The sequence below is a fragment of the Capricornis sumatraensis genome, chromosome 6 (genome assembly GCF_032405125.1).
Source record: "Capricornis sumatraensis isolate serow.1 chromosome 6, serow.2, whole genome shotgun sequence".
In the NCBI taxonomy this organism is placed as follows: Eukaryota; Metazoa; Chordata; class Mammalia; order Artiodactyla; family Bovidae; genus Capricornis; species Capricornis sumatraensis.
In genome coordinates, this window is record NC_091074.1 from 93,247,138 (window position 1) to 93,263,507 (window position 16,370).

The window sequence follows — 16,370 nt, forward strand, 5'->3', positions numbered from 1 at the left end:
AGGTCTGTTGCCAGAGTAAGGGTAATAAGAAAGCTTGCCAGGCAAAGAAAAACAGGTCTGACAGTCCACAATAGTTCCACACAATAGCCATGCTGCAAATCATTTTGAGTGATGAATTAGTCAATCCAAGTTCATCACGTGTGTACGTCTCATTGTGTGTGAGAGGATGAATTTGAAATACTTTTACTTAAGAATTTCTCTAGTAAAATAAAGCAGTTTCAGGACAAAGCAGCAAAGAAAATCCTCTGCCCTCAATCAATTCAAGAGCTAGTCCATGCTGAAAATTTGAATTATTATAAGATGCATTTTGCCAGTTCATGGATGGTCTGTAGACAGATGCATATGTGAAAGCGTTTTCATGTTTGCTCCTCTCTTATTACCTGGTTTGAATCTCAAGTCAAGCCCAGGATCAGCTGACCCCTTCTTCCGGCCTGGTCCTAAGGGCGCTGCCAGATGGCAAGATGTGTTACTCTAAGACCCAAAGAACAAATGTGCATTTTCTCTTAAGAGTCCTTAGGTAAAAAAAATGGGAGCCCCTTATTAGAATAAGCCTAATACTTAAACCCATGGCAGAACATAAGAAGGTGTATATAGAGTAAGGATCTAGGTGAATTTTCCTACCTCTCACAGAAATGTCACGTGGGATCCTGAGTGGGAATTCTGAAACAGAAAACAGACATTAAGTAAAAACTAAGATAACTAAATAAAATATAGACTTCAGTTATAAAAGTGATATCTCAATATTGGTGCATTGATTGTAACAAATATACCACACCAATATTAGATGTTAATAATATAGGAACTCTGTACTATCCTTCCAATTTTTCTGTCAATCTAGAACTGTTCTAAAAAATTATTTGTTTTAAATTCAGTAGAGGGGCTTGAAAGGAGCCCATGTACAGGGAGGGAATTATTGGTCCCTGAAGCATAAGCCTTATTGGTTTCAAGGTGAGTCTACTCTCAGCTGGACTGTGGGTCACCTGAAATTTGCTTCGAGAAAGGCATTGGAGTTAGGAAGCCAGCTCAGCTTGGCTTCTTTACTTTGGGCTCAGGGTCATTAGAACAGCCTTGCAAATCTCTGAGCCTTTTTTCCCTTATTTTTAAAGTGTGCATAATTTTATATCCCCAGTTCATAAAGGTATCCTGTGAATAAATATGTAAAGATCTGGCAAAGTTAGAACTATTGTGCAAATAGAATACATTATTATTGTCATTTGGATTATTTCATCAAGACTTGTTTCCTTTCTCACATTTTAATTCTCTTGCCTAATATTCATTTTGGTTTATGAAAATAAAGTTATCAGGACTTGATATAGTACATGATTTGAACCATTTAAAATTTTAGTTACAAACATTATTTATGCCCTCTTTTATTTTGTCCCAGGGTGGGGGATTTCCTCTATTTCTAAGGACATGGGTTGACTTAATTATTTATTTTCTTTCCATTTTAAAAAACTGAAATTAATTTTATTAATTTTTTTAGTTGGAGGCTAATTACTTTACAATATTGTAGTGGTTTTTGCCATACATTGATATGAATCAGCCATGGGTTTACATGTGTTCCCCATCCTGAAACCCCCTCCCATTTCCTTCTCCATTCCCATCCCTCTGGGTCATCCCAGTGCTCCAGCCTTGAAAGCATTTTAACATAGGACTCTAGAATACAAATTTGGACATATATCACTACCTTTATATATATAATAATTTAAATACTATTTAAACCTTAAATTCTATACCCAAACTATTCATCAAGTACGAGGAAAAATTGAAAATATAAATGTAAAAGGGCTCAAAAGTGGACCATTGAAACATACTACCTTCATCAGCCACTCTGCTAAAATTCTTCACGAATGACAGTAGAGAGAGTTTGAAAAGACGTAATACACAAAGATGAAGAATAGGCCAGAGGAAGGCAGCAGTACATTCAGGAAGCAGATAATTATAGTTTGATGAGGCCCAGACAAAGCTGAGACCTAACCCCTGAAGGCAACATGCCCGAACAGTCGTTTGGAGGTTGCTTTGACTTTCCCTGGGAGTATGGGAACCATCCCTGGGGGCAGGGCCTCAGGGGCCATTGCCACTGAAAAATGACCTCCAAGTCAAGGGTTTCCAGCCGAGTGTGACTCTCAGCACGCAGGAGACTGGGAAAGCTATCTTCCTTGGAGGAAGGAACAAATCAACCGATTTGTTCTCTGGAACCTCTGAAAAAGGGACTGTGGGTAGGAGGAGAATTAGTAGAAAGTCTATATGAGAGGCAGTCCATCCTCGCCCTGACGGAAGGCCTGTGTTTTGAAAAAGCTTGGCACTACTAAAAGGGGCCTGGACTCAGCAATACAACCTCACTCCTCTGGAGAGAAAACTAAGAACCTCTAATAAAAAATAGGCACAGGGGAGTTCCTTGGTAGCCTAGTGGACAGGACTCTGGGCTTTCACTCCATGGCCTGGGTTCAATCCCTGGTCCAGGAATGAGACCTAGCAAGCCACACAGTGCAGCCAAAAAATATACGCACACCAAGTTGCTTGCACTAGATCACGAGCCCGTTACCGTTCAGTTCAGTTCAGTTCAGTCGCTCAGTCATGCCCAACTCTTTGTGACCCCATGAATAGCAACATGCCAGGCCTCCCTGTCCATCACCAACTCCCGGAGTTCACTCAGACTCACGTCCATCAAGTCGGTGATGCCATCCAGCCATCTCATCCTCTGTCATCCCCTTCTCCTCCTGCCCCCAATCCCTCCCAGCATCAGAGTCTTTTCCAATGAGTCAACTCTTTGCATGAGGTGACCAAAGTATTGGAGTTTCAGCTTTAGCATCATTCCTTCCAAAGAACACCCAGGGCTCATCTCCTTAGAATGGACTGGTTGGATCTCCTTGCAGTCCAAGGGACTCTCAAGAGTCTTCTCCAACACCACAGTTCAAAGCATCAATTTTTCGGTGCTCAGCTTTCTTCACAGTCCAACTCTCACATCCATAGATGACCACTGGAAAAACCATAGCCTTGACTACATGGAACTTTGTTGGCAAAGTAATGTCTCTGCTTTTCAATATGCTATCTAGGTTGGTCATAACTTTCCTTCCAAGGAGTAAGCGTCTTTTAATTTCATGGCTGCAATCACCATCTGCAGTGATTTTGGAGCCCCCCAAAAATAAAGTCTTGACACTGTTTCCCCATCTGTTTCCCATGAAGTGATGGGACCAGATGCCATGATCTTAGTTTTCTGAATGTTGAGCTTTAAGCCAACTTTTTCACTCGCCTCTTTCACTTTCATCAAGAGTCTTTTTAGTTCCTCTTCACTTTCTGCCATAAGGGTGGTGTCATCTGCATATCTGAGGTTATTGATATTTCTCCCGGCAATCTTGACTCCAGCTTGTGCTTCTTTCAGCCCAGCGTTTCTCATGATGTACTCTGCATATGTTAAATAAGCAGTGTGACAATATACAGCCTTGACGTACTCCTTTTCCTGTTTGGAACCAATCTGTTGTTCCATGTCCAGTTCTAGCTGTTGCTTCCTGACCTGCATACAGATTTCTCAGGTCAGGTGGTCTGGTATTCCCATCTCTTTCAGAATTTTCCACAGTTTATTGTGATCCACACAGTCAAAGGCTTTAGCTGTTAAATTGTATGTGGCATTGTGGATGTGTAATTTGTCTTTTGAAAGAGAAAACATCTTAAAAGCTCAAAATGTCTGTGAATCTATGAAAAAATTCAAATTAGATCATAATAACTTCTCTTTTTTTAACGTTTAAAAAAGTATTTTTTATTTGGCAGTGCTGGCTCTTAGCTGTGGCATGTGCAGTCTTTAATTGTAGCATATGGGATCTAGTTTCCTGACCAGGGATTGAACCCAAGCCCCTTTCATTGGGATCACAGAGTCTCAGCCACTGCACCATTAGGGAAGTGCCCAGACCATAGTAACTTTAAATTACAATCAGTTTCAATGGTTTGCACGTTACTTTGAGATATATAAAATAGTGAGAGTTTTATTAGTAACAATAAAATTGCCAGTGAATATCTGAATATTACTTTCATCATCTGCCTGCATTTCATTATTTTGCTGGCACAATTACATATTAAAAATTGTATATGAAGAGAAAGTTGTGAAATTTAGAGTTTTTAGCACTGATTATTACATGTATGTGTATGTGTTCAGCTTCTTAATTATCATTTCTGACTATTGTAAAAGAAACCAACTTGCCTTGCTTTTTAATTATTAGTCTAGAAGGGAACAGACTACATAAAAAAGTGTACAATTGCTACCCAATTAATTAGAATGAAAATGACAATCTTAAAAATCTTAAGAACTACTTCTTGGACTTGTATCCTCACCTGAAGTGATGTTTATTGTTTAGTACTCTTAATGGAGTAGAGCTTTTACGGGTACACTTGCCTTCAGATTTATTGCAGGGTATATGTTTCTTGGCTATATATTTGACTGATTTTGCTTGCCTAAATTTCCCCTTTCCATTCTAAACAGGGAAGGTATAAAGGGATTATTTGTGTAAGCTCTCTTCCTTCCTAGGAACAGAGTGATTTTATAGCTGCAGAAGGAAGAAGGCTAGAAAATTCTAGGAGGTGGATAGAGGTATTGAGGTCATCGCTTGTTGGTTAGTATGTGTGTGCAGAAGGATTCCCAAGGGGCTGTGTTATGTGCATCCTCACACATGTGTCACGCCAACCTCTCTTACCAAGTTCTTCCCCCTGAGAGAGCCTGTAAGCCACCAAAGCCCCAGGAGCAATGAGCCTAGGTCTTGGTTTCTAAATACCATCAGCTTCCTAAAGAAACACTGATATACGTTGAATAAATCAGTGACTTGTGAGTCAATGGCGATAGAAAATAAATAAGGGAGAAGTGAAGCTCGTTTTTCTGGTGAAAATCTACTTGCCAGTGTGGAAGGAATGATGGAGACAGTCACCCTTTGGCACCCCTCGTGTGGTTGACTCAGCTTTGAGGCACCAGCAGGCCCAGGCTGATGAGTGGATGTCTGACTGAGGAGCCAGACAGTAGCCTGGTCTCATGATGTCCCCTTGGAAAATTCCAATAACAGAGGGGAAAGGGTGGCTTTTGGGTCACCCCAGAAGCACAGCAGCATTTCTGGAGCCCTCCCAATGTGGCATCATGGGGAGACATCAGACCTGGACTGAGGCCCAAGAGGCCTCATTTTCCAAACTGCCAAAACTGCCTGGGGCAGTTGGGGCGGGGAGGATGTGATGGTCACAGGAGGGAGCTGGGAACAACTGAAAATTTCTGGTTGAAATGTTATGTTTTTGTAAAGCAGGAAGATGGCCCTGTTTGGGGAAATGCCACTGAGTATCCAGGGATGAAGGGTATCATGACTACCACTCGCTCTAGATATCTGTGAACACTCAAGGATACATTTAAACTCAAGATTCAAGGTTTCCCATTCATTTAAGTGGCAGGGGGAGTGAACTGGGATAGAATGACTGATCCGTAATACATGGTTGGTTTTCTCTAAAGTTCTGTTTAAAATTCTCTTCCCTTTGGACCAGCAGCCATTCCAAATGGGTCTCAGGTAGAAAACTGGGACGAATAACAAATTCCCAGCTTTCTCGAAGCTACCATTTTTTCTATCATAAACACCAGGAGAGTTCTTGACTGCAGACTCCAGGCACATGGCAAGCAGCTAAATACACACACAACCCCCACCCCTTTTTTTTTGGCTGCATTGTGTATCATGTGGCTTCCCTGGTGGTTCAGATGGTAAAGCATCTGCCTGCAATGCGAAAGGCCTGGGTTCGATCCCTAGGTCAGGAAGATCCCCTGGAGAAGGAAATGGCAACCCACTCCAGTAGTCTTGCCTGGAAAATTCCATGGACAGAGGAGCCTGGTATCATACAGGATCTTAATTTGACCAGGGATCGAACTCATGCCCCCAGCACTGGGAACATGGAGTCTAATCACTGGACCACCAGGAAAGTTCTAAACATCCATTTTTGAATCACCACTTAGGACAAACTTCCTGTGAAAGACTGACAGGCCCAGTGTACGCACAGGATCAGCACAACACAGCCTGTTCCCAGCCTTCCCAACAACACTGTGAAGCACAAAGCTCCCATTTGCTCCCTTTAGGTTCCAGGCCTGGACCTTAGTTTTACTAGTGGCAGAATGTGAAGTGTCCAAGGCGATTTCCAAGTCAGGGTGATAACTTTCCTGTCAACCTTTTTTTTGTGTGTGTAGCTATTTTTTCATGTTAAATATTCTAAAACATTGGCCCGATGGCTGCCTTATCTGAGTACATCATCTTAATCCTTTCTTGGTGATTCTGTTGTCTTTTTTGAATGTCAAATACAGTAATATGTAGAACTTTTAATTGCTTTTGAAATGTACTGATATTTGGCTGTGACCTCAGACCCACTTTGCATTTAGTTGTATCACTTTTTCCAACTTTTCTGTCTTTTCCCTCCAGGCCACTTGTATGTGTACACTCTGTCAGTGAGACCCACGTTTTATATTTCTAACTATCAGCAATGGTATCTAGACTTTGCTGTTTATGTTGTGTCTCTGGGCTCCTCTTCAACCTTTAGTTGCTTTCTTCCTGTCAGCTTTGAATATTTGAGGTCACCAGGCAAGTGAATGAAGCTGGATAAACGGGGCAATATTATTAACTTGTATAAAAGGAAACTTTCCACACAAGTCCCTAAGAGCTCTCCAGAAATGCCCGATCTCTTCCTAATGTCAGCATTTCTACTTTTGGTTTTTATTTTAAAAACTAAAAGGAGTACATTTTATTTTTTTTAGTGAAAGCTTCTAATCTAAACCCTCCTTTTGCTCATGAGAAGAAGGCCTAGAGAGGCTGAGGTCTGCTTGGAGGCAGACCAAGCCCTTGGGCCTCAAGCTGGAACTGGCCCAGGCCACGTGCTTTCAGCTCAGCCTGGAAGTTACACTGCCAGTCACATGTTCTCCTTTACATTCCTCATACAGTTGTTATTAATTTAGAAGAGCCTGAGGTTTAAAAACCAGCCAGCACTTTCCATTTAAAAAATTTAGGTATACATTTTCTCATAAAAACTGCTTCCCTGAAATTAGAAATCATCTGTAAGTTTAAACCAGGCCCACCCCAGCCTTTGGTCAGAATGGCTTGGTGTTTGGATGTGTTCTTGCTCCATCAGCATCTTTCACACACGGGTCTGAGAGCACTGGCCTCACACGCTGGCAACAAGCTCACTGATATGTGGGCTGGTCCTTTAAAAGTTGTGACACAACTTTGTCCCCACAAGACCTCATTTGAGGGAGCTTATTTTGTTCAGCCCATCAAGTACCTGTGGCCTCAGGAAGGCCCCATCCTCTGAAGCTCATAGGTTCTGCCCACACAGCCCCAGCCCTGTGCCTTGTCTTGCAGGGGGACGGGGGCTGTCTGCCTGGCTGCTAGACCAAGCATTTCTCAGATGAAGCTGCACCTCACTGTCCTTCCATGAGGCTTAGGGTGGCCCTCAGGGCAGGGTGTAGGTTTGGATTTGGGACGTGGCAGGGCTTACATCTGATTTCAGCATCAGCCCAGGTGTCCATTTCAATAGCAAGAGCTGTAAGAAGAGGGATTTCAAAAGCTGTCCCTTGCGGAACTTGAAATCTCACTGTGGAGCCTACTTTAAGTCTCTGTCATATCACCCCAACCCCACAATCTATTCTTATAAGAACAAACAAAAGGTTTTCCAAGAACTGAAGACAGAGCCACTCATTACTCTGTTGTAAACATTCTGTTCGGATTCCTGCAAAGCTTTGTTGTTCTAATGACCTACAAGTCAAGTCTAATGCTGGAGGTTCCCAGGGCCCACTACAGATAACAGAAAGAAGCAGACAATTCCAAAACTGTTACACGGGGCTGGGGAAGGGGGAGTCAACCCCTAGAAATTTGTGAAATTCTACTTCATTTTCGTTTAAGAGAGAATACTTTTGACTCTAAAACGGTACGTGATCTCATCATGAAGCTGACCTCTAGCAGAGCATGCTTTCTGAAAACCTATTACCCAGAATAGCCAGACACCATGCCTGGGGAGATCCGTAGGTCACTAGGAGAGCTCAGGTGGCCCCACGCTGGCTGTGCAGGAGCCGTCTGCATGCAGTTACCAGTGTGCAGGCCAGGGCCATTCAGCAGCAAGTGTGAAGACAGGGTGGAAGCACCCACTGGTGGAGCGGCAAGCCCACGGACCTCAGCTTGAAAGGCTTTTGGGCCAAATGCTAAAGCTCTGAAGAACAACATTTGCTTTACAATGAGAAACCTGGCATATAGCAACTCACTTCAGTCATCAGGATCAGCATCACCTTCATGAGTCAGCTGGCCAGCATGTGTGACCAGCCTCCTCAAGCTGTCCAGGTCACGAGACAAGACAGAAAAAGTATGTTGGGCAAATGCTGCAGGGCCCTGGGTAGACAAGCCAGGAAAATCAGAATGGAGTCGTGTAACTTGTTAATATGGGTAGTTGTTAGTGTGGAATCCAGGAGGCTGTGTGGCAGCAGAGATCTAGAACAGGCAGGGCTGATGAGCACAGAAGCCAGGAGCGGGGGTGGTCATGGCTAGGATGCCATGATGCCTAGATGAGAAAGTGGCACGCCTGATAATTAAGATTTTCAGAGAATGCAAGACACACCCCACAGATTTCTCTGTTTCTTCTCCCCATAGGAAAAGTACCCAGAAGCTGTGCAGCTCTCAGAGGGGGCCTCCTCCAGCTGCATGGGCATTAGGAACCCCAGTCAACCCAGGTGAGTGCACAGGCCCCACCAAGTCCCTCCCCAACCCAGACGGTTCTTTCCTGTTAAAAACGATTACAAATAGTAGAAAACAAATGTAAACCACCTAACTGACATCTTGAGATGTGTCTTTGGAGTTATAACAGATAGCAGCGATGGCAGGAGAGCACCAGGGGATCTATAAGGAAATCTATAAGGAAAACACAAATGGGATCTATAAGGAAAAGTCCAGCAGGTGCCGGTCTCACTGCTGGAGTCCTTAGGGAAGGGAAGCCACGCAGGGGAGGCCAGAGGGGTGGAGTTCTATTTTCAACTTATTTCAAGAAAGGTGGGGAGTCTGCAAGTACTGAGTGAGGGGAGAAGTCGTCCAGGTCTCCTTCCGCCCACTGTGGGTACCTTTATGTGCACGTGGGCAGGATGTGCTTCTGTGACCTGCACCTAAAGATGTTTTGTTCCAAGCCTTAAAATGGTGTAGTTATGTAAGCCTCTGGAACATGCCTTTTTATTCAACATTATTTCCAAAATCCACCTGTGGTGGTGCCTATAGCTGTAGCTATTCATTTTCACTGCTTACACTCCATGAGGTGAATATATGTATCTCTGCATTCTTCAAGTCTTGGGCCTTTGGGTTATCATTATCTTCCACTATTTTTAACATTTCCTGTTTATGTCCTTGGGCACACAAGTACACAGGCTTCTCTTGAGCATATACTTAGAAATGAAATTCCTGGGTCATAGGGCAGATTCAGGTATCACTGCCAAATTCCTTTTAAAGTATTTCCCACCAGTAATCTTTTAAGTTCTCGTTGCTGGATATCCTGTACTTCACTTGTATGGTCAACTAACATGTAGTGGGCACAAAACAGTATCTCACTATGGTCATTTTCCTGTATGTTAATGATGTTGAATATCTTCTCATGTTTAACTGGCCATACTCCCTCTTCACTTGTGGGTTTTTAAGATCAAGGGAGTCTGAGCGCAGCCTTGGGGAAGGGCAGCAACTCCAAGGGTGATTAGGCAGACAGCAGCGTTCCTGCCCATGTAGGCATCCTCTCCTCTAGAGAGAGAGTCAAATGCTGCATACAGTTTAGTCTGATTTTAAAAGCACTCAGCAATGCATCTTACCTCTTTCAGATTTGAACTAGTCATTGTTTGGAGGATACAGATAAATGAAGAAGGGAAGGTTTTGCCAAAGCTGGATCTTCTCACCGAAGTGCCGTTGCGAGGTAGGGATGTTCTGGTGATTTCTCACTGTATTCAACACAGACACCTACTCGTTTCATCTAGTTTTATATGGCAAGAATCAAAAGTAAAAAATCTCACTGATGCACTTTTAAAATAGGTTTTCAAAATATTTTTTTTTTATAATCACTCAAAAAGCACATGGAAGTAGGGTTGCCCCGTAAGGCCCTCCCAGACTATAGCCTGATGTCTCTGCCTCAGGAACGTGGGGAGGGGCTTGGGTCAAGGTGATTCAGTCGTCCTGACTTCCCTTCAGTGCAGCCAGTTGAGAATGAGGGAAGTGTCTTGGTGAAGTGTCTTACCTGATTTGTTTTCTTTACAGCCCTGGAACTGGACAAGAACGGAGTCATAGAAACTGCTCCTCTCAGCTTCCGAACCCTACTGGGCGTGCTAGGCATTGAAGCCACTCTAGAAAGCCTGATTAAATCACTCTGTACAGAGGAAAGCAGCTAATTCCCAAACAGTGAACAACTACACATAGGAGTAAGATGCTGCACCTGGAGGTGTGTGATTTTATTGAATATAAACATTTGCTCTTTTCCACTTAGAAACCTTACCTTTAGAACATGTTTATGCAATTATGGCACATTATATATCAGTTGTCAGGACATGAAAAATAAATACAGTTATTTAAATTCAAAATACCAAACAAGTGACACATATAGTGTATTTTTAAAAGTAAACTCAACATCCAAGAAAGTACAGAAGTGGCTGTCCATCCTGGGATATGGGGAGCCACCATGCCCCTACCTTGGTATGAATCTAAGGGCAGAGGCGGCACCAGCCCATCTCAAAGGTTGGCCCTCCTCCTACCATCCACCACTGAGGGACTCCTGGAGGGCTTACCAGTGCAGCCCCATTCTTTTACATTCCTCAGACGCCCCAGGGGAGCCACACCACCCTCCTCACCTCCTGGCTCTAGAAGCAGCACTGGAGGCTTTCACAGCACCTCTCAGCAGCAAGTCCTCTGACGTTCACTCTTCATGGTCTTTCACAAAAAAGTAGAGTGGTTAACATTAACAGATGCAGTAAGACAGCAAACATGGCATTGTCCCTTCACCCAGGGCCTTAGCCACCCGGCCCCTCTGCACAGAAGAAACAGTGTTTTCATTAAAGTCCCCCAGAGTCCTAAGTGCTGCACTGACCTGAGTCGCCAGTTTAAAGTAGAATGGGTGAAAACACTGTTTCTATCAAATGAAAGCCTCAGGGAAGGGGTTGAGGTGGAGTGTGAGAAGTGCAAAGGGTTGAGTCAAGACCCTCTAGCAGGAGATACTGATCTTTAATTTTTTTCCCCCAAATAGAGGGTGATTGTTTTCAGACCGTTCACTCCAGTCAGAATAGGCAACAGGAGGCTGCCCAGCCTACCTCCTTGAGGGGCTGGGGCTTCAGAGCTCCACACACGAGATTCAGGGTCCCCTGCATACCCTGGTGCTGGGCAAGACCATCCTCACCCCAGGCCAGCAACCTCAGGACAAAACAACTCTGGCAGCTACCTACTTCCATGTACTCTGGAGCCTGCAGCTTGACCATGACAACAGGGCTCCATGCACACCCCTATGTGTGGAATCTCCAAAGCCCTGTACCCCAGCATCCCACATGAATGAGAGGCATGTGTTATTTGAGTATCTTTTTGAACCTCTGAGTGAAGAAGTAAGAAGTAAATGATAGGACAGGACTGAAGAATAAATTCTAGAAGAGCTGGCTTGATTCAAATAAGCATAATTCTCAATTTATCACAAAATTCCCCACAAAAATTATAATCAGCAAAATATTCTTATTTTTTGTGTAGTATTTTCATACAATCTCATGGTTTCACTATTATATTACAATAAGCCTTCATTAGTCCCTCAAAATGATGATATAAATAATCTATACAACCTATCATAGAATAAAAAACTGAAGCCAAGTTTCCCAACAGTTTTCATAGCAGCTGGGCACACTTTTGGTGACCCCAACAAGAACTCTCTTGGCGCCAGCCAGGAGTCGCTCATCATGCAGAAGCAGGGCCTTGGGCAGCCCCGATGGGGAGGCGGTCCAGAATTACTCAAGGCCACCAACACCACACATCTTAGTGAAACCCGAATCAGGATGCTGGCCCTGGCAGAAGTAGCTGAGGTTTCCCAAACATCCAAAAGTGTCAGAACACAGAACCGGCAGATGCACAGGCACCCCATGACACCCACCCTGGGCATAGCAGCTCAGAGTTACAGCTCTGCTTTCAGCTTCCACAGCAGCAATTTCAGGTGGGAAAGAATACCTTGTTTCCCCTAAAGTTAAAGATAAAATCATTCAACACAAAATAGAAAGTCAGTGCTCGCATGAGTGGTGTCTACCCCTGCCCTGAGTCCCACGCTCCCTGCTGACCCTGAGCAGAGCAGTGGGTACGGCACCTCCACACAGACTGTGAGTCCGCTGCTCAGAACTGACGCCCACATCAGCAACTTAGCGCTCTCCACAGCAGGGAACTACTAAAGCTGCGCTGACACACGGCTTGTGTTGGAAGAGTGACCAGGTAACTCTGCTGGGAACGTTCCAGTAGTATCTGTGTTTTCTTCAAAGTCCAAACTGTAAGGTGTATGTGACAATTCAAGTTTTCTATGTTAGGATTCTGGTGGTAGGAGATCCAAACCTTGAGTCTTATAAGGCTTTTTAGAGATTAGATGTGAACCGTGGGTGGGAAGGGAGAACTGCCCAGGGGCCTCCAGGGAGACAGCACACTGCTGGGCTCAACGTCCAACATTCCTTGTCCTGGAAGCTGTCTCTAAGGGTATTCCATGTCTCCCAGAGGCAGTCCCACCTGAACAGGGGTTGAAAAGCAAAAACATTCACAGCCAGAAGTCACCCAACACAACAGAAAATAGCTCTATCATTCAACCTTCACATTCTGTGTTCAAGTTTCAAAGCCATTACAAGAAAAAGGTTAGACCTTATGGAGAACTAACGTGCAATCTTCACTTTCCTTGAACCTTGTCGACATCACGGTGGCATCTTTGGCATGTACGGTCTTTAAATAGTAGTTGACTATCTTGCCATCCAGTTTATACTGATGAGGAATGCTCTCGTAGGGCTTGAGGTCAAGATCCAGCACAGACACAGAGAAGGCAAACCTAGATCTTGATGAAGGGACAACAGGCCTTTGATCGGAGCTGGAAGCAAAAGAGCAATTTCAGAATACACAAACCTCCCAAATCCTCTCAATGCAACTCACAAAGAGCACCCATTCTGTGCATCTATATGCATTCCATCTCTATCTGTGCCAGCTGTATGCCTCATGCTTGAAGCTTCTGCAAGAGAGGCACCTACTGTGATACCTACCAGCACACCAGATAAGAAAGAGTTAAAAGTGCAGAAAGATGGAAAAGCAATTAAGTAGACTATGCAACTGATATTCCCCATATCCCAGTAGTATAAACAAATGCTAAAAATGTTACTTATCATGAGCCAAGTATTACAAAACCTAAGAAAAAGAAAGTAGATCTAGCCATACAACAGCCAAATGCATAAAATGTTAAGAATAGACTTCTCTTTACGTATCTTTTCCCATGTCTGGTGAGAAACTCTTGCTCCTCTATGCTTTTTCACATTAGGAGAGAAATCTGGTTTCATGTTTTGTTCTCACATTGTGTCTGTAGTGTTTTCTATTTTGTTTCTTAGGGTTTTGCTTTGTGGTTTTCCTAAATATTGGAATAGTTGTATGCTTATAACAAAACATAAACAATTACTTGTACTTAAAAACACTTGATGTGAAGAGCTGACTCACTGGGAAAAAACCCTGATGCTGGAAAAGATTGAGGGCAGAAGGAGAAGGGGATGACAGGATGAGATGGCTGGATAGCATCACTGACTGAATGGACATGAATTTGAGCAAATTCCAGGAGATAGTGAAGGACCAGGAAGCCTGGCGTGCTGCAGTCCATAGGGTCACCAAGAGTCGGACGTGACTTAGAAAAACAGCAACAACCAAAACACTTTCAGGCTAGTTCTGAATTTTGTACCAACATTTCTGTCTATACCACTTAGCTCTCAAAGTGCTCTCGGTATGCATCCAAATGACTGGTTAAATACATTACATGAGCTCAGTTTAGCCCAAGAGAGAAGTATTAAGGAGTTCTGGTTTCTCTATGCATGCTATTCTAGATTTAGACATTATTAAAAACAAATAAAATACCAATTTCTAAAGGTCCTGCCTGGGAGAGGGAAGGCAGATAAAAACATTCCTATCTAATAACCTAATTAAGGCCTAGACTCTCATTCAGTTCCTGCTCAGAAATACTGTTTATAGGAAAAATGAATCCCTGGCTCAGTTGCTGGGGTCTTAGCTACTCCCTCTTGAACAGCAGAGAACATGTATACAAATTAAGGTCTTGCTTCTGAGTCTCACTCTCAGGGCCTGACACCCAAGCTTCATGCAGCTGGGCTAGGACAGTGAACATCTCTGGCCCTCACCAGGGCTGCACATTTCATAGGAAACCACACATCACATCAGAACCAACACCCAACAAGATGACATGATCAAGAAAGGAATCCATCACACAGAGTCTGGTGAGAGCACGGTGCAGGCCACTCCTGAGGAGCCTACTGGTCAGCCTCTGAGTCTTCTGATACCTAAAATGCTTCTCTACTCTGTGGATGACACAGGTGCCCACATGGTTCAGAAGTTTCTGGACACACGTCCTCACTCCTCTCCCAACATGTCAATTTCTGTTGAGCAGCTGTGGTCAAGGGTGTCAGGACTCCTGGCCCCCACCCCATCACACATCTGTATCCTGACTACATCCTTCCTTCAGGAAGGGTGATAGATAGTAACATTTGTGTGCTTTCCTCTCACCTAACAACACTAGCTTAATCCAAATGGATTCCTGCTGCTAAGCACTGGGAGCATTTTCTTAGGGGATAATGAGAGATTTCAACTAAACAACTCTTTTTAAAAATATTTCAGTTATGCCCTATAAATGTCCCTCCGTGTTTCCTATCAGAAAGTGGACAATCCTATGCCTGCCAAGAAGCAGGACTCTTAGGAATGTTTAGTTCAAAAGCATCAGAAAACCGAGTGGCTGGCAGCCAGTTACAAGGTCATCTTGACCCGGGAACACACATCAGAAGATTATGGAACATTCCACAAAACCATGTGTGGGGTTTGGCACCCTGAAGATTAATGCTAAAGATGCCATCTAATCAATGAGAAAAGATTATCAGGTTCATCCTGAATTCCTAGGCAGAGATAGGATTGGATAATGATGTCCTGGGAGAGATGCTGCAAAGAGGAAACAGAACAATGAAATGCTGTTTTAAAGGTTTTGAAATGACTATAAAGGTTGGCACATCAGGACCTGGAAAAAGGAAGGAAAATAAGGCCTAGAGTAACCTACAGCTTCTTGGGCCTCTGAGCCATGATGGAAACTTGGGGTTTTCTTTGACAGAAAGGTATTTGCACCACAGCATCTAAACTGCTTCTAAAGTCCTTGAGGTATTTTCTTAGAAAACAGCAGTAATCTTGAATTTAATAGAACAAGCTTCTAAAATTATTCTCAAAAATGTCTTTTTGACTTGTTACAAACTTGTAAAGAGCAAGAGTTAATAATCCCCATTGTATTAAGTAGGCCTTGGAAATTGGCCTTTGTTCATAGACATGATCCTTCAAGGGCCTCTCTAAATATAAGGACACCAACTCTCTTGCCACGCCACAAAACCTTACTAGACCAAGGACACGTGACACAGCAGAAGGTGCCTCACCTTGCATCCTGCAGACAGGGAGAGAGTGCAATCATGATGGAGCAGTCCTTCGCTGTCATGGCAACCCGGTACTGCTGAACCTGCAGGGAAGGAGAAGTCAGTTCCACAGCACCCCCACACATACCTTTCCCAACTGGAGAGGTCCGGGAACTGGTCCCAGATCAGGGGTGGGTTAGGAAGACCCAGGCCCAAAGAGCTCATTAGAGGCCAGTCCCGTCCTCTGACCTCTCACTGTAGGCAATGTATGGACCCTGATTCCGGAGACCTTGGACTTCAGCAAGAAATCACAGTCCGCCTTGTAAGAAAAAGCAATAGCCACACTGACAGCACTGAGTATCACCCTGGGTCTTTGTTGCTGCACATGGGCTTTCTCTAGGTGCAAACAGTAGAGGCTACTCTCTAGTTGTAATGCACAGACTTCAGTAGTTACAGCACAGGGGCTCATTAGTTGTGGCTTGTGAGTCCTAGAGTGTGCAGGCTTTAGTAACTGGCACGTAGGCTCAGCAGTTGCAAGTCTCGGGCACTAGATCATGGGTTTAGTTGCTCCATGGCAGGTGGAATCTTCCTGGACCAAGGATCGAACCCATGCTCTCTGCACTGGCAGGAGGATTCTTACCCACTGCACCACCAGGGAAGTCTCATTTGAATTTTTTAGACTGAACAGCTCTCACTTTTACAGAAAAAAACTAGT

General features: G+C 43.8%; 2 protein-coding genes across 2 annotated transcripts in view; one reads left to right on the forward strand and one right to left on the reverse strand.

Moving 5' to 3' along the window:
- Nucleotides 1-10,487, forward strand: part of CENPP (centromere protein P) — a 233,033-nt gene extending 222,546 nt beyond the window's left edge. The window contains exons 6-8 of the mRNA XM_068973744.1: nt 8,637-8,716; nt 9,839-9,930; nt 10,269-10,487. Of these exons, the coding sequence (XP_068829845.1) occupies nt 8,637-8,716; nt 9,839-9,930; nt 10,269-10,399 (303 nt within the window). The 3' untranslated portion in view covers nt 10,400-10,487. The remainder of the gene's footprint in view (nt 1-8,636; nt 8,717-9,838; nt 9,931-10,268) is intronic.
- A 1,788-nt stretch (nt 10,488-12,275) lies between these two features.
- IPPK (inositol-pentakisphosphate 2-kinase) overlaps nt 12,276-16,370 on the reverse strand; it is a 57,425-nt gene continuing 53,330 nt past the window's right edge. Inside the window, exons 12-13 of the mRNA XM_068973741.1 lie at nt 15,680-15,759; nt 12,276-13,092 (exon numbers count right to left, since the gene is read on the reverse strand). Of these exons, the coding sequence (XP_068829842.1) occupies nt 12,867-13,092; nt 15,680-15,759 (306 nt within the window). The 3' untranslated portion in view covers nt 12,276-12,866. The remainder of the gene's footprint in view (nt 13,093-15,679; nt 15,760-16,370) is intronic.